Here is a 26,473-nt window from a genome sequence, read left to right on the forward strand (position 1 = left end):
AAAAACACACACATGACACAGATACTTACAGGCCTACCGAAGGTGTCGTCCCATCGGGAAACCCAAGTTCGAATCCCAGTCGGACCACCTCAGCAGTTAGTATCCTTGGTAAGATACTGAACGATATATCCATCTACCTCAAATCTTAATAGATTGTAAGCTGGTGTGAGCAGGGCCCTCTTTACCGCTAAATCTCCTTTCTATATTTGCAAAGCGTTTCAAAATATGTTGGCAGTAAATAAATGCTAATAATAATAATACAAATAATCCAATAGTTTGAATCCTTAATAAGGAATACAACCATTCTCCATTCAAAGCGTGTACCCCCGCCAGTAATTAACGTCAGCAAGCAATAGTTACTAGAAATACTTCAGAGCCCCCATAGCGAGTTTCCTACTCGATCTGCCGTTATGTTCCTCTGATTAAATAAAACCAGGGGTTCATCACTAGCTTGCAGTGGGTCGGCGAGCACAGACGCCAACACCGCAGGCACCGCAGGTTTCTCATGGTTGTTTTCGATAAACTCACCCAAACAGCTGATTTTCTGGGGAATGACAGCAGCGAGCTTGTCTATAGAGAGCCGCACACTAATCACCTCTGTCATTAGCGACTTTGTTACGTTTACTAAAACCTAAACTATCGTGCCCTTCTGTGTCCAAAGTCATTGGGGCATCTCATCTATTTCAGAGCATGACATATTGACATTCTGACGTGATCAGAGTTGTACTCACTACAAAAATAAAATCCAAAATTATGATCATACAGCCCTGTCATGCATTGGGAGCACAAAGAGGATGCTGTTTATATAATGTAACTCATTGTATTAGCTGCTCATACTGTAAAATGTGCGCTTTTGTGATTTTCTGCAATATGTGTGCATTCTATGGGGATGTAGCTTTCTGTATTATGTGTGCATTCTATGGGGCGTGGCCTTTCTGTATTATGTGTGCATTCTAAGAGGTGTGGCTTTCTGTATTATGTGTGCATTCTATGGGGATGTAGCTTTCTGTATTATGTGTGCATTCTATGGGGCGTAGCCTTTCTGTATTATGAGGGCAGTCTAAGAGGTGTGGCTTTCTGTATTATGTGTGCATTCTAAGAAGTGTGGCTTTCTGTATTATGAGTGCATTCTAAGAAGTGTGGCTTTCTGTATTATGTGTGCAATCTAAGAGGTGTGGCTTTCTGTATTATGTGTGCATTCTAAGAGGTGTGGCTTTCTGTGTTATGAGTGCATTCTAAGAGGTGTGGCTTTCTGTATTATGTGTGCAATCTAAGAGGTGTGGCTTTCTGTATTATGTGTGCATTCTAAGAGGTGTGGCTTTCTGTGTTATGAGTGCATTCTAAGAGGTGTGGCTTTCTGTATTATGAGTGCACTCTATGGTGTGTAGCTTTCTGTATTATGTGTGCATTCTAAGAGGTGTGATTTTCGGTATTATGTGTGCATTCTAAGAGGTGTGGCTTTCTGTATTATGAGTGCATTCTAAGAGGTGTGATTTTCGGTATTATGTGTGCATTCTATGGTGTGTAGCTTTCTGTATTATGTGTGCATTCTAAGAGGTGTGGCTTTCTGTATTATGAGTGCATTCTAAGAGGTATGGCTTTCTGTATTATGAGTGCATTCTAAGAGGCGTGGCTTTCTGTGTTATGTGTGCATTTTAAGAGGTGTGGCTTTCTGTATTATGTGTGCATTCTATGAGGTGTAGCTTTCTGCATTATGAGTGCATTCTAAGAAGTGTGGCTTTCTGTATTACGTGTGCATTCTATGGGGATGTAGCTTTCTGTATTACGTGTGCATTCTATGGGGCGTAGATTTCTGTATTATGTGTGCGTTCTAAGATTCTGTGGGGTGTGGCTTTCTCTACTAAATGTAAATTCTATGAAATGTTTTCTGAAATTATGTATACATTGTATAAAATGTGACAGCCTGTGTTATTATGGGCATTCTATAGAATGTGACAGCCAATATTATTATTGGCATTCTATAGAATGCGACAGCCTGTGTTATTATGGGCATTCTATAGAATGTGACAGCCGGTGTAATTATGGGCATTCTATAGAATGTGACAGCCAATATTATTATTGGCATTCTATAGAATGCGACAGCCTGTGTAATTATGGGCATTCTATAGAATGTGACAGCCTGTGTTATTATGGGCATTCTATAGAATGTGACAGCCTGTGTAATTATGGGCATTCTATAGAATGTGACAGCCAATATTATTCAAGCATTCTGAATTCATCCTCTGCGTGTATTCCGCAGGCTCACAAGTTTTTCTGCTTAGTAAATGTATATTACCTGTAACTTCATACCTGTATAACAAGGGGAATTCAACATTACATGACATTGTCTGTGAATTAATGAGAGCATTGTATTTGAACATACTATAACGTGAATTAATGAGAGCATTGTATTTGAACATACTACAACATGTGAATTAATGAGAGTATTGTATTTGAACATACTATATAACATGTGATTCTTTATATGAGTAATGTATGCCAACATATTATAACGTGAATATGGATGTAATCTGTTGCATTCTAATTATATAAATGATACTGTATCATTCTATTATACAGAAGTCCATAGCATGACTTTCTATACCATGTGATGATAGTTGTGGTTATTTAAGCTGTTGTTTTCCATGATGATTTGTGTTTATACTGTAAGTTATTGTCACCTTGTTCCAGTCACTGATTCTCACACAGACAGAGTGTCAGCCTGCTGGCTCAGGGGACACATGCCCAGCTCTGGTTATATGAGGGGTGTCCCAAGAGGACAGTGTGAGGGGACAGATACACACAGAACACACGGAACACACATAACACACAATATATACAGTGCAAACAGTGCATACACACACACACACGTACACACACAACACATACAGAACAAACAATACATACAGTACACACAGCGCACAGAGTACACACAATACACACAGTACGTGAATTGCACACAGGGCACACATTTTACATACAGACAGCACACACAGTATACACAGAACACACAGTGCCTAGAGTACACAAAATACACACACACACACACTACACACAGACAGCACACACAGTGCGCAGAGTACACAGCACACACACACACGTACACACACAACACATACAGAACACGATACATACAGTAGAGAGAGTACACACAGTGCTTGCATTACACACAGTGAACACATCATACAGACAGTACACACAGTGCACACACACACACACACACAATATATATATATATATACAGTGCACACATTGCATACACACACACACACTATATACAGTGCACACACACACACACACACACAATATATACAGTGCGCACACACACACACACACAATATATATATATAGTGCACACATTGCATACACACACAACACATACAGAACACACAATACATACAGTACACATAGTACACACAGACACAGTGCACAGAGTACACACACAGTATACACAATACATTACACACAGAGCACACATCATACAGACAGCACACACAGTACACACATCATGCAGACAGCACACACAGTACACGCACATTACACACAGACAACACACACACACACACACACACATTACACACACACAGTACACACACATTACACACAGACAACACACACACACAGACAACACACACACACACACATTACACACAGACAACACACACACACACACACACACACAGTACATGACAATCTCTGTGTACACAGGCTCTGGGTGATGAATAGTTAATGTTAAGGTAAGAAACTTACCGAGCACTTGATACTCTGTTACCATTAACAGAAACCAGTGCTGACATCTCACCCCCGTTAACCCCCCGAGTTCTGGCAGTGTGTCGGTAGGTATGAGGAGCATGGGGGAGCGGAGTGTGCACTCACCTTGGAGCTGATGGGGCTTCTTTTTCCGGACCATGAGTGGGGGTGTGAATACATCCTCAAGCAGAATGAATACTCCAAAAATGAGCAATTTACCCAAAGCATAGCGGGGTCCACACTCCACTGTTATCCCAGAGAGATCCTAGGGAATCCGGGGGTCTCAGCCAATGTGGGGGTCTTACTCAGTGTGGAGATCTCAGCCAATGTGGGGGTCTCAGCCAATGTGGGGGTCTTACACAGTATGGGTGTCTTGCCAATCCGGGTGTATCAGCCAATGATGACCATCGCAGAAACGTTTAATTGAGCTGGGATTAGGGGGTCACATTTACACCCCTTTACCCTGCTAGCAAGGTCCTTGAAATATTTAAGCCAATCCTGGGGTCTCAGCCAGTCCTGGTGTCTCATCCAGTATGGGGGTCTCATCCAGTGTGGGGGTCTCAGCCAGTCCTGGTGTCTAAGCCAGTCCTGGTGCCTCAGCCAGTGAGGTCCATGGCAGAAAGCTGGGCAAGTGGCTCTGGCTACCAGCTCCTGGTGGTGAGAAGTCAGGGAACCTCCTAAAGTACCGACCCCTGGACGGTGTGCTCAGCGCTCCCTGAATTCTGTACTCTGAGAGCACTTTCAAACACACCTACACACATGCCTACCTCCCCCCTCTCTCTGTGGCTCCCCCTCTCTCTCTGCCCCCCCCTCTCTCACTCCCCCCTGGTTGCTTCAGTCTCTCTCTCTGGCTCTCCCCACTTTATCTGCCCCTGGTTGTCTCTCTCTCACTCCCCCCTGGTTGTGTCTCTCTCTCTCTCTCTCTCTCTCTCTCTCTCTCTCTCTCTCTCTCTCTCTCTCTCTCTCTCTCTCTCTCTCTCTCTCTCTCTCCCGTCTCTCCCTCTCCCTCTCCTTCCTGTCTCTCTCTTTTCCCTGACTCCAGATCTCTGGCTGTCTTCCAGGAGCTGGGACTGATAGAGATCAATGCTGGCTGTCTAATGAGGGCTGTGCTCTCCTCTCATAGTGACAATCACACTGGAAGGGTCTGGGCAACTGCTGTGATCTCCAGCTAGCCAGGGAGGGTGTAGGTGGGAACTGCTTTTATCTGCTCCCATTCTGAGCTCCTAGTGTCAGGTGGAGTCTGTCTGATCCCCTGTCTCTGCTCTTATTATAGGATTGGGGTGTATCACCCTCTGTCACCCTGCCCCTGCTCTTATTATAGGATTGGGGTGTATCACCCTCTGCCCCCCTGTCCCTGCTGTTATTATAGGATTGGGGTGTATCACCCTCTGCCCCCTTGTCCCTGCTGTTATTATAGGATTGGGGGGTATCACCCTCTGCCCCCTGTCCCTGCTCTTATTATAGGATTGGGGTGTATCACCCTCTGCCCCCCTGTCCCTGCTCTTAATATACGATTGGGGTGTATCACCCTCTGTCCCCTGTCCCTGCTCTTATTATAGGATTGGGGTGTACCACCCTCTGTCACCCTCTCTCTGCTCTTATTATAGGATTGGGGTGTATCACCCTCTGCCCCCCTGCCCCTGCTCTTATTATAGGATTGGGGTGTATCACCCTCGGTCACCCTGTCCCTGCTCTTATTATAGGATTGGGGTGTATCACCCTCTGTCACCCTGTCCCTGCTGTTATTATAGGATTGGGGTGTATCACCCTCTGCCCCCCTGTCCCTGCTGTTATTATAGGATTGGGGTGTATCACCCTCTGTCACCCTCTCCCTGCTCTTATTATAGGATTGGGGTGTATCACCCTCTGCCCCCCTGTCCCTGCTCTTATTATAGGATTGGGGTGTATCACCCTCTGCCCCCCTGTCCCTGCTCTTATTATAGGATTGGGGTGTATCACCCTCTGCCCCCCTGTCCCTGCTGTTATTATAGGATTGGGGTGTATCACCCTCTGCCCCCCTGTCCCTGCTGTTATTATAGGATTGGGGTGTATCACCCTCTGCCCCCTGTCCCTGCTCTTAATATACGATTGGGGTGTATCACCCTCTGTCCCCCTGCCCCTGCTCTTATTATAGGATTGGGGTGTATCACCCTCTGTCCCCCTGTCCCTGCTCTTATTATAGGATTGGGGTGTATCACCCTCTGTCACCCCTCTCCCTGCTCTTATTATAGGATTGGGGTGTATCACCCTCTGTCACCCTGTCTCTGCTCTTATTATAGGATTGGGGTGTATCACCCTCTGTCACCCCTCTCCATGCTCTTATTATAGGATTGGGGTGTATCACCCTCTGTCACCCTGTCCCTGCTCTTATTATAGGATTGGGGTGTATCACCCTCTGTCACCCTCTCCCTGCTCTTATTATAGGATTGGGGTGTATCACCCTCTGTCACCCTGTCCCTGCTCTTATTATAGGATTGGGATGTATCACCCTCTGTCACCCTGTCCCTGCTCTTATTATAGGATTGTGGTGTATCACGATTGGGGTGTATCACCCTCTGTCACCCTGTCCCTGCTCTTATTATAGGATTGGGGTGTATCACCCTCTGTCACCCTGTCCCTGCTCTTATTATAGGATTGGGGTGTATCACCCTCTGTCACCCTGTCCCTGCTCTTATTATAGGATTGGGGTGTATCACCCTCTGCCCCCCTGTCCCTGCTCTTATTATAGGATTGGGGTGTATCATCCTCTGTCACCCTGTCCCTGCTCTTATTATAGGATTGGGGTGTATCACCCTCTGCCCCCCTGTCCCTGCTCTTATTATAGGATTGGGGTGTATCACCCTCTGTCACCCTCTGTCCCTGCTCTTATTATAGGATTGGGGTGTATCACCCTCTGTCACCCTCTCCCTGCTCTTATTATAGGATTGGGGTGTATAACCCTCTGTCACCCTGTCCCTGCTCTTATTATCGGATTGGGGTGTATCACCCTCTGTCCCCCTCTCCCTGCTCTTATTATAGGATTGGGGTGTATCACCCTCTGTCACCCGGTCCCTGCTCTTATTATAGGATTGGGGTGTATCACCCTCTGTCCCCCTGTCCCTGCTCTTATTATAGGATTGGGGTGTATCACCCTCTGTCACCCTGTCCCTGCTGTTATTATAGGATTGGGGTGTATCACCCTCTGTCACCCTGTCCCTGCTCTTATTATAGAATTGGGGTGTATCACCCTCTGTCACCCCTCTCCCTGCTCTTATTATAGGATTGGGGTGTATCACCCTCTGTCACCCTCTCCCTGCTCTTATTATAGGATTGGGATGTATCACCCTCTGTCACCCCTCTCCCTGCTGTTATTATAGGATTGGGGTATATCACCCTCTGTCACCCTGTCCCTGCTCTTATTATAGGATTGGGGTGTATCACCCTCTGTCCCCCTCTCCCTGCTCTTATTATAGGATTGGGGTGTATCACCCTCTGCTCCCCTGTCTCTGCTCTTATTATAGGATTGGGGTGTATCACCCTCTGTCCCTGCTCTTATTATAGGATTGGGGTGTATCACCCTCTGTCACCCTCTGTCCCTGCTCTTATTATAGGATTGGGGTGTATCACCCTCTGTCACCCTCTCCCTGCTCTTATTATAGGATTGGGGTGTATCACCCTCTGTCACCCCTCTCCCTGCTGTTATTATAGGATTGGGGTATATCACCCTCTGCCCCCCTGTCTCTGCTCTTATTATAGGATTGGGGTGTATCACCCTCTGTCACCCCTCTCCCTGCTCTTATTATAGGATTGGGGTGTATCACCCTCTGCCCCCCTGTCTCTGCTCTTATTATAGGATTGGGGTGTATCACCCACTGTCCCTGCTCTTATTATAGGATTGGGGTATATCACCCTCTGTCACCCTCTGTCCCTGCTCTTATTATAGGATTGGGGTGTATCACCCTCTGTCCCCCTGTCCCTGCTGTTATTATAGGATTGGGGTGTATCACCCTCTGTCACCCCTCTCCCTGCTCTTATTATAGGATTGGGGTGTATCACCCTCTGTCACCCTGTCCCTGCTCTTATTATAGGATTGGGGTGTATCACCCTCTGTCCCTGCTCTTATTATAGGATTGGGGTGTATCACCCTCTGCCCCCCTGTCCCTGCTCTTATTATAGGATTGGGGTGTATCACCCTCTGTCCCCCTGTCCCTGCTGTTATTATAGGATTGGGGTGTATCACCCTCTGTCACCCCTCTCCCTGCTCTTATTATAGGATTGGGGTGTATCACCCTCTGTCACCCCTCTCCATGCTGTTATTATAGGATTGGGGTGTATCACCCTCTGCCCCCCTGTCCCTGCTCTTATTATAGGATTGGGGTGTATCACCCTCTGTCCCCTTGTCCCTGCTCTTATTATAGGATTGGGGTGTATCACCCTCTGTCCCCTTGTCCCTGCTCTTATTATAGGATTGGGGTGTATCACCCTCTGTCACCCTGTCCCTGCTCTTATTATAGGATTGGGGGTGTATCACCCTCTGTCACCCTCTCCCTGCTCTTATTATAGGATTGGGGTGTATCACCCTCTGTCACCCTGTCCCTGCTCTTATTATCGGATTGGGGTGTATCACCCTCTGTCCCCCTCTCCCTGCTCTTATTATAGGATTGGGGTGTATCACCCTCTGTCACCCGGTCCCTGCTCTTATTATAGGATTGGGGTGTATCACCCTCTGTTACCCTGTCCCTGCTCTTATTATAGGATTGGGGTGTATCACCCTCTGCCCCCCTGTCCCTGCTGTTATTATAGGATTGGGGTGTATAACCCTCTGTCACCCCTCTCCCTGCTCTTATTATAGGATTGGGGTGTATCACCCTCTGCCCCCCTGTCCCTGCTATTATTATAGGATTGGGGTGTATCACCCTCTGTCACCCCTCTCCCTGCTGTTATTATAGGATTGGGGTATATCACCCTCTGTCACCCTGTCCCTGCTCTTATTATAGGATTGGGGTGTATCACCCTCTGTCCCCCTCTCCCTGCTCTTATTATAGGATTGGGGTGTATCACCCTCTGTCACCCCTCTCCCTGCTCTTATTATAGGATTGGGGTGCATCACCCTCTGTCACCCTCTCCCTGCTCTTATTATAGGATTGGGGTGTATCACCCTCTGTCACCCTCTCCCTGCTCTTATTATAGGATTGGGGTGTATCACCCTCTGTCACCCCTCTCCCTGCTCTTATTACAGGATTGGGGTGTATCACCCTCTGTCCCCCTGTCCCTGCTCTTATTATAGGATTGGGGTGTATAACCCTCTGCCCCCCTGTCCCTGCTGTTATTATAGGATTGGGGTGTATCACCCTCTGCCCCCCTGTCCCTGCTCTTATTATAGGATTGGGGTGTATCACCCTCTGTCCCCTTGTCCCTGCTCTTATTATAGGATTGGGGTGTATCACCCTCTGCCCCCCTCTCCCTGCTCTTATTATAGGATTGGGGTGTATCACCCTCTGTCACCCTGTCCCTTCTGTTATTATAGGATTGGGGTGTATCACCCTCTGTCACCCTGTCCCTGCTCTTATTATAGGATTGGGGTGTATCACCCTGTCACCCTGTCCCTGCTGTTATTATAGGATTGGGTGTATCACCCTCTGTCACCCTCTCCCTGCTCTTATTATAGGATTGGGGTGTATCACCCTCTGCCCCCCTGTCCCTGCTGTTATTATAGGATTGGGGTGTATCACCCTCTGTCCCCCTGTCCCTGCTCTTATTATAGGATTGGGGTGTATCACCCTCTGTCACCCTGTCCCTGCTGTTATTATAGGATTGGGGTGTATCACCCTCTGTCACCCTCTCCCTGCTCTTATTATAGGATTGGGGTGTATCACCCTCTGTCACCCTCTCCCTGCTCTTATTATAGGATTGGGGTGTATCACCCTCTGTCACCCTGTCCCTGCTCTTATTATAGGATTGGGGTGTATCACCCTCTGCCCCCCTGTCCCTGCTGTTATTATAGGATTGGGGTGTATCACCCTCTGTCACCCTGTCCCTGCTCTTATTATAGGATTGGGGTGTATCACCCTCTGCCCCCCTGTCCCTGCTCTTATTATAGGATTGCGGTGTATCACCCTCTGTCACCCTGTCCCTGCTGTTATTATAGGATTGGGGTGTATCACCCTGTCACCCTGTCCCTGCTGTTATTATAGGATTGGGGTGTATCACCCTCTGTCACCCTGTCCCTGCTGTTATTATAGGATTGGGGTGTATCACCCTCTGTCACCCTGTCCCTGCTCTTATTGTAGGATTGGGGTGTATCACCCTCTGTCACCCTGTCTCTGCTCTTATTATAGGATTGGGGTGTATCACCCTCTGTCACCCTGTTCCTGCTCTTATTGTAGGATTGGGGTGTATCACCCTCTGTCACCCTGTCCCTGCTCTTATTATAGGATTGGGGTGTATCACCCTCTGCCCCCCTGTCCCTGCTCTTATTATAGGATTGGGGTGTATCACCCTCTGCCCCCCTGTCCCTGCTGTTATTATAGGATTGGGGTGTATCACCCTCTGTCACCCTCTCTCTGCTCTTATTATAGGATTGGGGTGTATCACCCTCTGCCCCCTGTCCCTGCTCTTATTATAGGATTGGGGTGTATCACCCTCTGCCCCCTGCCCCTGCTCTTATTATAGGATTGGGGTGTATCACCCTCTGTCACCCTCTCTCTGCTCTTATTATAGGATTGGGGTGTATCACCCTCTGCCCTCTGTCCCTGCTCTTATTATAGGATTGGGGTGTATCACCCTCTGCCCCCCTGTCCCTGCTGTTATTATAGGATTGGGGTGTATCACCCTCTGTCACCCTCTCTCTGCTGTTATTATAGGATTGGGGTGTATCACCCTCTGTCCCCCTGTCCCTGCTGTTATTATAGGATTGGGGTGTATCACCCTCTGCCCCCTGTCCCTGCTCTTATTATAGGATTGGGGTGTATCACCCTCTGCCCCCTGCCCCTGCTCTTATTATAGGATTGGGGTGTATCACCCTCTGCCCCCCTGTCCCTGCTGTTATTATAGGATTGGGGTGTATCACCCTCTGTCACCCTGTCCCTGCTGTTATTATAGGATTGGGGTGTATCACCCTCTGTCACCCTGTCCCTGCTGTTATTATAGGATTGGGGTGTATCACCCTCTGCCCCCTGTCCCTGCTCTTATTATAGGATTGGGGTGTATCACCCTCTGCCCCCTGCCCCTGCTCTTATTATAGGATTGGGGTGTATCACCCTCTGCCCCCCTGTCCCTGCTGTTATTATAGGATTGGGGTGTATCACCCTCTGTCACCCTGTCCCTGCTCTTATTATAGGATTGGGGTGTATCACCCTCTGTCACCCTCTCTCTGCTCTTATTATAGGATTGGGGTGTATCACCCTCTGCCCCCTGTCCCTGCTCTTATTATAGGATTGGGGTGTATCACCCTCTGCCCCCCTGTCCCTGCTGTTATTATAGGATTGGGGTGTATCACCCTCTGCCCCCCTGTCCCTGCTGTTATTATAGGATTGGGGTGTATCACCCTCTGCCCCCCTGTCCCTGCTCTTATTATAGGATTGGGGTGTATCACCCTCTGCCCCCTGCCCCTGCTCTTATTATAGGATTGGGGTGTATCACCCTCTGCCCCCCTGTCCCTGCTGTTATTATAGGATTGGGGTGTATCACCCTCTGCCCCCTGTCCCTGCTCTTATTATAGGATTGGGGTGTATCACCCTCTGCCCCCTGCCCCTGCTCTTATTATAGGATTGGGGTGTATCACCCTCTGCCCCCCTGTCCCTGCTGTTATTATAGGATTGGGGTGTATCACCCTCTGCCCCCTGTCCCTGCTCTTATTATAGGATTGGGGTGTATCACCCTCTGCCCCCTGCCCCTGCTCTTATTATAGGATTGGGGTGTATCACCCTCTGCCCCCCTGTCCCTTCTGTTATTATAGGATTGGGGTGTATCACCCTCTGCCCCCCTGTCCCTGCTCTTATTATAGGATTGGGGTGTATCACCCTCTGTCACCCTGTCCCTGCTGTTATTATAGGATTGGGGTGTATCACCCTCTGCCCCCCTGTCCCTGCTGTTATTATAGGATTGGGGTGTATCACCCTCTGCCCCCCTGTCCCTGCTGTTATTATAGGATTGGGGTGTATCACCCTCTGCCCCCCTGTCCCTGCTCTTATTATAGGATTGGGGTGTATCACCCTCTGCCCCCCTGTCCCTGCTCTTATTATAGGATTGGGGTGTATCACCCTCTGTCCCCCTGTCCCTGCTGTTATTATAGGATTGGGGTGTATCACCCTCTGTCACCCTGTCCCTGCTGTTATTATAGGATTGGGGTGTATCACCCTCTGTCCCCCTGTCCCTGCTGTTATTATAGGATTGGGGTGTATCACCCTCTGCCCCCCTGTCCCTGCTGTTATTATAGGATTGGGGTGTATCACCCTCTGTCACCCTCTCCCTGCTGTTATTATAGGATTGGGGTGTATCACCCTCTGCCCCCCTGCCCCTGCTCTTATTATAGGATTGGGGTGTATCACCCTCTGTCCCCCTGTCCCTGCTGTTATTATAGGATTGGGGTGTATCACCCTCTGTCACCCTCTCCCTGCTGTTATTATAGGATTGGGGTGTATCACCCTCTGCCCCCCTGCCCCTGCTCTTATTATAGGATTGGGGTGTATCACCCTCTGCCCCCCTGTCCCTGCTGTTATTATAGGATTGGGGTGTATCACCCTCTGCCCCCCTGTCCCTGCTGTTATTATAGGATTGGGGTGTATCACCCTCTGCCCCCCTGTCCCTGCTGTTATTATAGGATTGGGGTGTATCACCCTCTGCCCCCCTGCCCCTGCTCTTATTATAGGATTGGGGTGTATCACCCTCTGTCCCCCTGTCCCTGCTCTTATTATAGGATTGGGGTGTATCACCCTCTGCCCCCCTGTCCCTGCTGTTATTATAGGATTGGGGTGTATCACCCTCTGCCCCCCTGTCCCTGCTGTTATTATAGGATTGGGGTGTATCACCCTCTGCCCCCCTGTCCCTGCTGTTATTATAGGATTGGGGTGTAGCTCTTTCTGTCCATGGTTTACAGGGAACACATAGCTGAAGGGTCCGGAACATCATATAATAACTACAAACCGTTCTCATTCTTTATCTGCCTTTGCCCGACTCTCCTGTCTCTATACCTACCTGTGGCTCTCTCTCCTCTGTCTATCTATGTGCCTGTCTCTGTAAACTGTTTGTCTGTTCTCTCTATCTGTGTGTGTCTATCAATGTATCTATCTCTTTGTATGTCTGACTGTATGTGTATCTGTCTCTGTCTCTCTTTCTTTATCTTTCTCTCTCTCAGCTTTTTTAAGATTCAGAATTAATAAATCTCTGGGGAAAAGAAAAAAGTTCAGAAATTCCCTTCTATAGTCAGGGGGGGGGAAACTCAGTTTGCTTTATTTTTTCTAAACCACAGGAAAAAAGAACCATTTTCTTTGGACTTGTGTCCAACTACCAGCCATATGCCTTTTTCTCAGTTACTTAAATGGTTAACCTATTTCTGCTGTGATAAAACACACACACACACACACACACACACAAACATACATTCACATACACACATACATACACACACACACACACACACACACACACAGAAGCATGCATATATATAAGCAAGTACTCCTGTCTCTCTCCCCCTCTGTCCATGTTGCCTGTCTCTATTCTGCCAACGATCGCTATATATGATTGTAGCGGATTGGTACCGGGCTGTCCCACGACATGTATGAGAATAAGTGTATTTGGTCATATGGCTGGTTTAATGTGTATGTACATGTATAGAAAGCATGGTATCCGGGTATAATGACAGTTAAATGTATGTAAAGAATTGTATTCCTCTAGTTGTTCGGTAGAATCATTCAAATAAAACAAGGGAATGAAACTACCGAACAACCAGACCACCCAGGAATGAGTGTGCCTCCAATTACCGTTTGCAACAATGTTGCAAACAGGTAATTGGCAATCAGTGCAGTGTGGTCTTTGTCCTCTGGGTGGCCGCCATTCGGGAAACAAACACGTGGCGGCGGCCATCTTAAACTACCGAACAGCGGTGTTTTGCCGTCGAGTGTCTGGAACTAAAATCGGACACTTGACTAGGCAAACACAGCTGAGACCTCCATACTTCCAGAAATTCGTATGGAAACTACCGAATGACCCGCCGTTCGGTAGAAAGAGCCCCATAAACAAGGGAATTCATTCAAACCCTCTCCAGGCTCTATAACACAGGCAATTCGCCTGTTTTCATTCCCTTGTTTGTGACCGACCGCAGGGCCAAAATGCATGGAACTGTTTTCGGATACTTTACCCATGCGGTCGGTCAAATCTTTGGAACCCCATATCTCACGAACCATTCATCCGAATGGGCTAATTTTGAAGTATGTTGGTCCCCCAGAATAGAGCTATCTGGGGATGTTGGATTTGTGGATGTACCCCAAGTATTTAGGGTACATCCAAAACTCGGGGAAAACTGTGTACACAATAAGGGGATTATGATGCTAGAGGAGGGGAGGAGATCTGTGGGAGGTTACTACTTAGAGATTGGATAATGTCTTAAGTGATAGAACCTCCTCCCTTGCATGGGAGAGGGCTTTATAAGGAACTGTGGAATAAAGCTTGTCAGTCTACTCCTGAAACTGTGTGTCGTCCAGTTATTGGGATTGCGATGGGGATACTGCTGTATTACTTTACCTGCTGGAAACCTTGCCTATGGACTTAACATCACCTTGTTCCTGAGCCTCACTGGAATCTCTAGTGGAGAATAGCTGTGCAAGATCGGCTCTCCGCTACATTGGTTGGCAGCGCTGGGATCCAAACTCACAGAGGAACAAGCGTAAATGGAGTACGGATGGAGATTGATTTTTCTGCACTAAAACGCTCCACGCTAAAGGACCTCCTAGAGGCAAGGGGTATACAAGCCAGCAATAAGAAGAAAGCAGTACTTGTTACAGAACTCATGGCAGAGTACAGAATGGAGGGCGATTCAGTTCCGGCACAGAGGGAGCCGGGAGGAACACCACAAGGATCGGAATTCCAGAGGCAGGTTCAGTTCAGGCTATCCTTTTATGGGGAAAACCCCCCAACAGAAATTGTTACCAGGACAATGGCCGAGGTACAAGAATTCATCCTAAGGACACAGGCACCAGAACAAAGCTCTGCAATTAATGTGCCACAGGAAGGTAAGCCTAAAATACCATACCAGGCTTTTAAAACATATGTGGAGGCAGAGGAAGATATAGACGCTTTCCTGCAAGACTTTGAAAGACTGTGTGCACTGCATAAAATTAACGCAGAGGACTGGGTACCTATTTTGGCCGGAAGGTTAACCGGGAGGGCAGCAGAGGCATATCGGACTGTACCTAATGACGAAATAAGGAATTACAGTAAAGTGAAAGAAATTATACTCGCCAGGTATGCTATAACACCCGAGGCATACCGGCGGAGGTTCCGGGATCTAAAGAAAACAGAGAAGGACTCGCACGCAGAGTGGGCATGCCGATTACAGGGGGCAGCGCTCGGGTGGGTGCAAGCTAGCAAGGCACGTTCTATGGAGGATGTAATACAAATGTTGCTGATGGAGCAGTTCTATAAGGGAGTAACCAATGAGGTCCAGGAATGGGTAAGGGACAGAAACCCTACTTCCCTTACCGAGGCGGCTAGGAAAGCGGATGACTACCTGGATGCACGCAGGTCACAAAAACCTGCAGCTCCAAAAGCAACCTTTAAAACATTCGGGGGAAACAACTACACCCCAGCTCCACCGAGACCGCTACCACCACCTCCACCACCCGCTGCACAGCCCCGGTTCCGACAACCCACCGCTGGCCCCTGTCATCACTGCCAGAAGTGGGGACATTATAAAAGGGAATGCCCACAGCTACGGGACCGTTCCACCTGGATTCGTCCAGGCCCACCTCCACCCAGGGCGGCCGCAGCCCACCACTACCAGGACCTAGTCACCACCCCATATGGTTCCGCAGTCCCCATTACTACTGTGGAACAATGGGAGGTACTGCACGAGGCAGATCCGGTCCAGGCCAATGTGGATAATCTACGGCACCATCGACAGACGGTATATCTGAATGGTACAGCAGTCCGGGGATTACGAGATTCGGGAGCCACCATCACTTTGGTACAGAGCCACCTGATTTCAGATCAGGCAAAACTGAACAAAACTGTTGCCGTCCGGGTAGCTGGGGGAGCAGTGTACCGGCTACCTACAGCAAGGGTACATTTACATTGGGGAGCGGGGGCAGGGGAAGTGGAGGTGGGGTTGATGCCACATTTACCGGCGGAGGTTTTATTGGGGAACGATCTGGGGAGGCTCACTTCTGCTTTTGAGCCCCAGTCACCCACCACAGGAGAGGTCAACCCTGTAGTCACCCGACAACAGGCCCGCACCCAGGACCACAACACACTGCCGGAGGTCCAGGTAAGCAACCCTACCCCCCCTCTAGAATGTGTCCCCTGGGCTCCACCTAATGAATTTGTAGCTGAAGTCGCAACAGACCCCACGCTTCAGGTGTATAGGGACAAGGTTGGCACGGGTTCCCCCGGGGCGGAGGGAGAGAAGTTTATCTGGGATAAACAACTTTTATACAGGGAAACAACCAAACAGATTACGGGGTTAGACCCGATAGCGAGGAGACAATTAGTGGTACCACAGCGGTACCGGGCTGAATTACTCCGGATAGCGCATGATATTCCGCTATCCGGACATCTAGGGGTTAGTCGCACCAGGTACAGACTAACCCAGAGTTTCTTCTGGCCAGGGATTAGCCAGGAAGTACGCAGATATTGCACGACTTGCGATACCTGCCAGAGAGTGGGAAAAAGGGGGGATCGCAGGAAGGCTAAACTTCACCCCTTACCCATAATAGAGGAACCTTTTAGCCGAATAGCGGTGGATCTGATAGGCCCCCTCAATAAAGTTAGCCCGTCAGGAAAACGGTATATTTTAACGGTCGTAGATTATGCCACCAGGTATCCAGAAGCAGTGGCTCTGACCAACATCCACGCTGAGACGGTCGCGGATGCCCTCATGCGGATATTCTCCCGGATGGGATTACCCAGGGAGATTATCTCGGATCAGGGTACCCAGTTTACCGCAGAATTCACCTGTTACAAATCGCTATTTGTAACTGGCCCTTTAAATGAGAAATTGCCCTGCTTCCCTGGATTGTGGAGAAGCCTATTTGCCAGCCTCCTTCCTTATGACTATGGCCCTGTGTGAGCGGTGATACCCCAGATGGCTATGCCATGGAGCCTATTCATATAATGAAAGACTATGGGAAAGACTTTAGCTCCATGGCAATTGAACTGTGTGAATAGGATCTGCGCGCTATTCGGTAGTTTTGTGCGCTCAGATCCCAGCTATCTGGGGATATGTGAAATGTCTGTGTGTTATGTGTAAAATGTGACTTTATGTATTTTAAAGTGTTTTATGTTGTTTTGCAACCATGTGGTTAATGGAGTCTGCCTCTAGTCCTGGATAATTGAATTACTTCCCCCCATTGTCTCCAGGATAGAGGGCCCTGTAAAACCATGCTTCCAGAAGGTCAAATGCACATTTGTACTAACTTCTGAACCCCTGGTCCAATTCGTATGATTTTTGAGTATGTTGTTCCCCTGAATGGATTGATTGTGAATATGTATTTTTATGCGAATGTGATGTATATTTTGGGAGTTATGAATGTTGTGTAAAAACTGTATTTTTACTGTCTGTGATAATTATGTTAATCCCTTGTGTAGCATAATTATATCACAGACATAGGGGAGGATTTTGTGTGTAATTACTGGGAGTGGTTTTAATGATGTACGTGTATGATTGGTTGTTTTGTCCCGCCCTGTGGGTGGTCCTGTATTTTCAAAATGGTAATAAAAACCAGGCTGGGTGTTCCAGCACCTCAGACCTCTTCTGACCCTCAATACGTAGCCTTGTCTCGTTATTGGAGGGAACTGCTATATCACACTGGGGATTGCTATGCTCTGCATATTCCCCTGAGCTCTTAATCACTTAGCTCTTTTAAGAGCTTGTTCCAGATACGCTCTCCTGGAGGAGAGGTCTTCCCCACACGGTCCTGGAGGACAGAAGCCGATCCAGGGTGGAAGGAAGACGGCGCGGCTCCAGTTAAGCTACGGCGGTTGTGGAGTCTGCGGTGGTTGTGGTGTCGTCTGCAGTGCTTGGAGTCCTCTGAGAGCGCTAGGAGCATCCATCAACGGAGGGTACTCGGTCGGGGTACACGGAGCTCCGTTACATTGGTGGCAGCGGTGGGATGGCGTCCTAGTGCGAGGAGAAGCAGCTCAGAGACACTGGTAACGTTTGGAGTTACAATTGAGGGCAACGCTAGCCATTGGGCAGCGCCCCTGGCTACAACAGGATGGAATCAGCTGGTTTGCGGACAGCGTTCCATGATGAGGAGGAGAAGGAGGCCGCAGATTACAGGGATGCAGCCAGAAGGGAACTCTGGTATGATGCCCTGGAAGAGGCCCAGTGGCGGCGAGGTGAGGGCCTCCCCAGTGATGAGCAGCGGCTACAGAAGCGTGTGGCAATGCGAATATGTCTATTGGGGGAGCAGCCCCTAGATGAGTGGGTGGCAAGACTGGAGACCCTGGTATGGCGAGAGATCGGGCTAGACAACGCATACCAGGCCCTCTGGTGGCATACCATTCGACTTACTCCCTGGACGGCCGAGCACGACCTACCGGAGGGGGATGATTATGATGGTCCTGGTCTACTTCAGGATGCCATGGAGGAGGATCTTGATTTCGGCAGCACGGAGGAGTCTAGGTTTTGGGACATCTACGACTACCGGATGGGCATGTATGTCTGGGCTGACGAACGCGAGGTGAGAGAAGACATGACCCACCTGGTAACAAGGGAGTGGGAGCTGGAGCAAGACTACCTACACCTGCTCAGCTCCGTGCAGCCCCAACCTACCCGACAAGCAGAACCAGGTCTAGAGCCCTTCAGCTGGAAGGATATCGTAGAGGTTTACTGGGAAGATCCCCAACCCCAGAGTGAGTGTCAGGGAGCCGAAGGTGCCGTCCTTCCCCCCCAGCAGCAGTGTGTCCTACAGAGAGCAGAGACAGTTGGTCCCTCTCTACAGCAACAGGACAATGGTAAGGGAGTGGAGACAGGCGGTCTCCCTCTCCAGCGGCAGTGTGTACCCCAGGGGGCCGAAGGTGCCGACCTTCCCCCCCAGCAGCAGTGTGTCCTACAGAGAGCAGAGACAGTTGGTCCCTCTCTACAGCAACAGGACAATGTTACGGGAGTGGAGACAGGCGGTCTCCCTCTCCAGCGGCAGCCTGTGTTTCCGGGAAAGGAGCACAGCACACCCTCTCCCCAGCGGCAGCTTACCCTAACAAGGGGAGACACCAATCCCCCAGACGGCGCAGATGGGACCGTGGTCTCTGTGCCTGACCTACAGGGATGCTGGACAGCCTTTCCAGATCCCCAACTACCCTCACCGGGACACCCAGAGGAGGGGGTAAGTACAAATTCCCCTCCCCAGGTAACTCCTAGCGTGGCACCAGAGTTAACAGAGGCAATGTTAACCCCTACTGACGTCCATGTTCCCTTGGCTACTGAGCCGGACTATGTCCCAAGCATCCCAGCAGACGAGCTGGCAGCTGGGCAGAGTGCAGTCGGCCTCTGCCCTACCTTTGTCCCTGGTCCAGAGCCGGATGTCCCGCAGGCTACCCCAGCCGAAGAGCTGGCAGCTGGGCAGAGTGCAGTCGGCCTCTGCCCTACCTTTGTCCCTGGTCCAGAGCCTGATGTCCTGCAGGCTACCCCAGCAGAAGAGCTGGCAGCTGGGCAGATTGCAGTCGGCCTCTGCCCTACCTTTTTCCCTGGTCCAGAGCCTGATGTCCTGCAGGCTACCCCAGCAGAAGAGCTGGCATCTGGGCAGAGTGCAGTTGGCCTCTGCCCTTCAAGTACCCTCGGCATGTGGCCTCATTACCACAGCCAAATACCCAGGTGCAGTGACTGTGTGTTGTGGGTGGGCTGTTCCTGTACTTTGATGTTGTGGGGGGGCTACTCGGACATCTGTTTATTGTGGGTTGGTGGATCGACTAACGGAGGCACTGACCGACAGAAGGTCAGATGCCTGGTTAGTCTTCCCCCCAAAGGGGAGATGTGTTACAAATCGCTATTTGTAACTGGCCCTTTAAATGAGAAATTGCCCTGCTTCCCTGGATTGTGGAGAAGCCTATTTGCCAGCCTCCTTCCTTATGACTATGGCCCTGTGTGAGCGGTGATACCCCAGATGGCTATGCCATGGAGCCTATTCATATAATGAAAGACTATGGGAAAGACTTTAGCTCCATGGCAATTGAACTGTGTGAATAGGATCTGCGCGCTATTCGGTAGTTTTGTGCGCTCAGATCCCAGCTATCTGGGGATATGTGAAATGTCTGTGTGTTATGTGTAAAATGTGACTTTATGTATTTTAAAGTGTTTTATGTTGTTTTGCAACCATGTGGTTAATGGAGTCTGCCTCTAGTCCTGGATAATTGAATTACTTCCCCCCATTGTCTCCAGGATAGAGGGCCCTGTAAAACCATGCTTCCAGAAGGTCAAATGCACATTTGTACTAACTTCTGAACCCCTGGTCCAATTCGTATGATTTTTGAGTATGTTGTTCCCCTGAATGGATTGATTGTGAATATGTATTTTTATGCGAATGTGATGTATATTTTGGGAGTTATGAATGTTGTGTAAAAACTGTATTTTTACTGTCTGTGATAATTATGTTAATCCCTTGTGTAGCATAATTATATCACAGACATAGGGGAGGATTTTGTGTGTAATTACTGGGAGTGGTTTTAATGATGTACGTGTATGATTGGTTGTTTTGTCCCGCCCTGTGGGTGGTCCTGTATTTTCAAAATGGTAATAAAAACCAGGCTGGGTGTTCCAGCACCTCAGACCTCTTCTGACCCTCAATACGTAGCCTTGTCTCGTTATTGGAGGGAACTGCTATATCACACTGGGGATTGCTATGCTCTGCATATTCCCCTGAGCTCTTAATCACTTAGCTCTTTTAAGAGCTTGTTCCAGATACGCTCTCCTGGAGGAGAGGTCTTCCCCACACGGTCCTGGAGGACAGAAGCCGATCCAGGGTGGAAGGAAGACGGCGCGGCTCCAGTTAAGCTACGGCGGTTGTGGAGTCTGCGGTGGTTGTGGTGTCGTCTGCAGTGCTTGGAGTCCTCTGAGAGCGCTAGGAGCATCCATCAACGGAGGGTACTCGGTCGGGGTACACGGAGCTCCGTTACATCACCCAACACCTCTGGAGGATCTGTGGCATTAAGCCTATTATCAGCGCCCCTTACCACCCCCAGACGAACGGGCTCTGCGAACGATTCAATGGTACCTTGAAGCAGATGCTCCGAACCTTCGCAGAGACCCACAAGGACTGGGAACGATTCCTGCCGCACCTCCTATTTGCATACCGGGAGGTGCCGCAGGAATCCACAGGGTTCTCCCCGTTTGAATTATTGTTTGGAAGGAGGGTCCGAGGCCCATTGGATCTTATTAGAGAGCATTGGGAGGGAGACCGGAGCACAGATGGCACTCCCATCCTACCATATGTGTTGGCCTTTCGGGACCGCCTAGAAGCGTTGACCAAGACGGTACGGGAAAACCTTCAGGAGGCCCAGACCCGCCAGCGTACATGGTATGATCGGGGAGCCAGGGACCGTAGCTTTCAGGTCGGGCAGAAGGTACTAATTTTAAAACCTGTCCGACATAAGTTACAGGCCGCCTGGCAGGGCCCATATAAGGTGGTGGAGCAAAGATGCGATACCACCTATATTATCGGCCCCTGCACAGGGACTGGGGGGCGACGCATGCTCCATGTGAACATGCTGAAGCCCTACCACGAGCGTACTGAGGAGGTAACCGCCATCTGTGCCCCTAACACGGAAGAGTTTGACAGCTTACCCCTCCCCGATTTGCTGGGGGATGGGCAGCTGTCCGGAGATTTAGGGGAGGTTACGCTGGGAGATCGGCTGAGCCCACAGGAGCGGATCGAGGTACAGCAACTATTGGAAGAGAAACGCGACACGTTCTCTAATGTACCTGGATACACGCCTCTGGCAACTCACCGGGTCGAGACCCCAGGGCAACTACCCATGCGCCAGACGCCATACCGCATTCCAGAAGCGGTACGGGCAAACATGCGTAAGGAGATCGACGAAATGCTCCAACTGGGGGTGATTGAACCCTCAGACAGTCCTTGGGCATCTCCTGTAGTCCTCGTACCAAAGCGAGACGGTACGACCCGCTTCTGCGTGGACTATAGGAGATTGAACGAGAAGACTGTATCTGACGCCTATCCGATGCCCCGGATAGACGAGTTACTGGACAGAATGGCCAGGGGCCAATACCTCACCACTATTGACTTGTGTAAAGGGTATTGGCAAATCCCCCTGGCCCCAGACGCCATCCCGAAGTCGGCCTTTGTCACCCCATTTGGCTTGTACCAGTTTAAGGTCATGCCATTTGGGATGAAAAACGCCCCAGCCACCTTCCAAAGGATGGTGGATCGACTCCTAGATGGATTCCAGGACTATACATGTGCCTACCTGGACGATATTGCTATTTTTAGCAATACGTGGCAGGAACACTTAGCTCACATCGGAGCTGTACTAGATAGGATAAGGGAAGCAGGTCTGACCTTGAAGCCGGCCAAGTGTAGTATCGGCATGGCTGAGGTACAATACCTGGGACATAGAGTAGGGTGCGGTAAACAAAAACCCGAACCCGCCAAAGTAGAGGCTGTAGCCCAGTGGCCCACCCCTAGGACTAAGACCCAGGTTTTAGCGTTTCTAGGGACAGCAGGGTATTACCGGAAGTTTGTTCCCAATTATAGCGCCCTGGCCAAACCCCTCACTGACCTGACCCGTAAGAACCTTCCCCGCCAAGTAAACTGGACCCCGGAGTGTGAGCAGGCATTCCAACAATTGAAAAATACACTGATAAATGCCCCTGTCTTGGCAGCTCCCAATCCAACTAAACGTTTTCTTGTTCACACAGACGCTTCTATGTTTGGATTGGGGGCAGTACTGAGTCAAGTCGGGGCCGATGGCGGGGAACATCCAGTGGCTTACATCAGTCGCAAACTGCTACCTCGAGAAGTAAGCTACGCCGCCATCGAAAAGGAATGCCTGGCTGTGGTGTGGGCCCTAAAGAAGCTACAACCCTATTTATATGGACAGCCCTTTTCCTTGCTCATGGATCACAACCCGTTAGTCTGGCTGAACCGGGTGGCTGGAGACAACGCCAGGCTGCTGCGCTGGAGTTTGGCGCTACAGCCTTTTGACTTTAATATCCAGTACCGGCCGGGTAAGCAGAATGGAAATGCTGACGGGTTGTCAAGACAAACTGACTTAGAGAAATGATCCGTGAGCCCCCGGACATCCCCAAGCCGATCCGTGTTGGATCAGACTGTGTATGCCGGCTTGTGGGCAAGGGGGAGCAGTGTAGCGGATTGGTACCGGGCTGTCCCACGACATGTATGAGAATAAGTGTATTTGGTCATATGGCTGGTTTAATGTGTATGTACATGTATAGAAAGCATGGTATCCGGGTATAATGACAGTTAAATGTATGTAAAGAATTGTATTCCTCTAGTTGTTCGGTAGAATCATTCAAATAAAACAAGGGAATGAAACTACCGAACAACCAGACCACCCAGGAATGAGTGTGCCTCCAATTACCGTTTGCAACAATGTTGCAAACAGGTAATTGGCAATCAGTGCAGTGTGGTCTTTGTCCTCTGGGTGGCCGCCATTCGGGAAACAAACACGTGGCGGCGGCCATCTTAAACTACCGAACAGCGGTGTTTTGCCGTCGAGTGTCTGGAACTAAAATCGGACACTTGACTAGGCAAACACAGCTGAGACCTCCTTACTTCCAGAAATTCATATGGAAACTACCGAATGACCCGCCGTTCGGTAGAAAGAGCCCCATAAACAAGGGAATTCATTCAAACCCTCTCCAGGCTCTATAACACAGGCAATTCGCCTGTTTTCATTCCCTTGTTTGTGACCGACCGCAGGGCCAAAATGCATGGAACTGTTTTCGGATACTTTACCCATGCGGTCGGTCAAATCTTTGGAACCCCATATCTCACGAACCATTCATCCGAATGGGCTAATTTTGAAGTATGTTGGTCCCCCAGAATAGAGCTATCTGGGGATGTTAGATTTGTGGATGTACCCCAAGTATTTAGGGTACATCCAAAACTCGGGGAAAACTGTGTACACAATAAGGGGATTATGATGCTAGAGGAGGGGAGGAGATCTGTGGGAGGTTACTACTTAGAGAATGGATAATGTCTTAAGTGATAGAACCTCCTCCCTTGCATGGGAGAGGGCTTTATAAGGAACTGTGGAATAAAGCTTGTCAGTCTACTCCTGAAACTGTGTGTCGTCCAGTTATTGGGATTGCGATGGGGATACTGCTGTATTACTTTACCTGCTGGAAACCTTGCCTATGGACTTAACATCACCTTGTTCCTGAGCCTCACTGGAATCTCTAGTGGAGAATAGCTGTGCAAGATCGGCTCTCCGCTACAATGATCTATTTAATACAGGGTGTAAGGGGCTGGCACACAGCATCACATATTGTCTGAGAAATAATATTTATGTGTGTAACTGCCTGAAACATTCTGTGACAGAACAAAAGTCTCATGTGAAATGATATTAAGTGCAACTTTAATTTTGTAACTCCACAACTGTAACCTCTTCACCTCCTGGGTCAAACAGCCCCCCCCCCCCTCCACCCCTCCCAAGATCCCAATATCAAATAATCCAGCACGGACTTGCACAACACTGAATCTGCTGCACATTTTCCAAACAATGTTTTAGGAATTGATAGTTTGTTTAACGTGAGCGTGAGTGTCTCTGCCCATGTTTAATTCATTTAATGACCCAAATATGAAATCATTGACTGTGAAGAAATGGACGCATTTTGCTCACAAAGACTGGAATGCAGATGTTCCTGGTGTCTAAGGTGGCTAAAGTTCCATGTTCCTGGTGGCAGATGGCTGTGGTCCGTCATTCTTGGTGTCAGACGGCTGTGGTCCGTCATTCTTGGTGTCAGACGGCTGTGGTTCATTATTCCTGGTGTCAGACGGCTGTGGTTCCTCGTTCCTGGTGTCAGATGGATGTGGCTCAATGTTCCTGGTGTCAGACAGATGTTGTTCATCACTCCTGGTGTCAGACGGTTCATTATTACGTGGATAAAGGCTGTGGATAGTGGCAGTGGATAAAGGCTGTGGATAGTGGCAGTGGATTAAAGCTTTGAATAGAGGTGGTGGATTAAGACTGTGGATAGTGGCGGTGGATAAAGGCTGTGGATAGAGTCGGTGGATTAAGTCTGTGGATAGAGGCTGTGTGTTAAGGCTGTGGATAGTGGCGATGGATTAAGGCTGTAGAAAGTGGCGGTGTATTAAGGCTGTGGATAGTGGCGGTGTATTAAGGCTGTGGATAGAGGCGGTGGATTAAGGCTGTGGATAGAGGCGGTGGATTAAGGCTTTGAATAGAGGTGGTGGATTAAGGCTGTGGATAGTGGCGGTGGATAGAGGCGGTGTATTAAGGCTGTAGAAAGTGGCGGTGTATTAAGGCTGTGGATAGTGGCAGTGGATTAAAGCTGTGGATAGAGGCGGTGTATTAAGGCTGTGGATAGAGGCGATGGATTAAGACTGTGAATAGTGGCGGTGGATTAAGGCTGTGGATAGAGGTGGTGTATTAAGGCTGTGGATAGAGGCGGTGTATTAAGGCTGTGGATAGAGTCGGTGTATTAAGGCTGTGGATAGAGGCGATGGATTAAGACTGTGGAAAGTGGCGGTGGATAGAGGCGGTGGATTAAGGCTGTGGATAGTGGCGGTGGTTTAAGACTGTGAATAGTGGCGGTGGATAAAGGCGGTGGATTAAGGCTGTGGATAGTGGCGGTGGCTTAAGACTGTGAATAGTGGCGGTGGATAGAGGCGGTGGATTAAGGCTGTGGATAGAGGCGATGGATTAAGACTGTGGATAGTGGCGGTGGATAGAGGCGGTGGATTAAGGCTGTGGATAGAGGTGGTGTATTAAGGCTGTGGATAGAGGCGGTATATTAAGGCCATGGATAGTAGCAGTATATTAAGGCTGTGGGTAGAGGCGGTGGATTAAGGCTGTGGATAGAGGTAGTGGATAGCAGTGGTATATTAAGGCCATGGATAGTAGCGGTATGTTAAGGCCATGGATAGTAGCGGTATTTTAAGGCTGTGGATAGAGGCCGTAGATTAAGGCTGTGGATAGTAGCGGTGTATTAAGGCCATGGATAGTGGCAGTGGATTAAGGTAATGGTTCTCAACCCAAACAGAGACCCACGTTATGTACATAATTTATAATATGATAGCAGCGATAATATAATTATAAATAAATAATTTATAATTATTACATTATTAATTACAGTGGGTTTCTGGTAAAAATTACAAATATTTTTTTGGTGAACAATGTAGTTCCTGGGACGAGTGTATGTAAAGATACAACGTAGGAATTCTCATACTGAATGGACTCCAGGCTGCAGGGTGTAGGCACCGATTCCCAGTGTCTAAGGGTCAGATTCTCTGTATAAACGGACAGATCCCCAGGGTGGAAAGACAAATGGACAAACTGAACAAGAAGATTCTCAGGGTTATCGAGTCTG

The 26,473-nt window shown here is 49.0% G+C and overlaps 1 protein-coding gene across 3 annotated transcripts in view; it reads right to left on the minus strand.

Moving 5' to 3' along the window:
- SHISAL1 (shisa like 1) overlaps nt 1–4,512 on the minus strand; it is a 102,697-nt gene extending 98,185 nt beyond the window's left edge. For all 3 annotated transcript variants that reach the window (XM_063446723.1, XM_063446724.1, XM_063446722.1), the window contains exon 1: nt 3,877–4,512. Coding sequence is in view for 1 of the 3 variants with exons in the window: in XM_063446724.1 (XP_063302794.1) it covers nt 3,877–3,910 (34 nt within the window). In the remaining 2 variants the exon portion in view is untranslated. The remainder of the gene's footprint in view (nt 1–3,876) is intronic.
- Nucleotides 4,513–26,473: the final 21,961 nt, after the last annotated feature.

This window comes from Pelobates fuscus, chromosome 3, assembly GCF_036172605.1.
Source record: "Pelobates fuscus isolate aPelFus1 chromosome 3, aPelFus1.pri, whole genome shotgun sequence".
NCBI classification, from domain to species: Eukaryota; Metazoa; Chordata; class Amphibia; order Anura; family Pelobatidae; genus Pelobates; species Pelobates fuscus.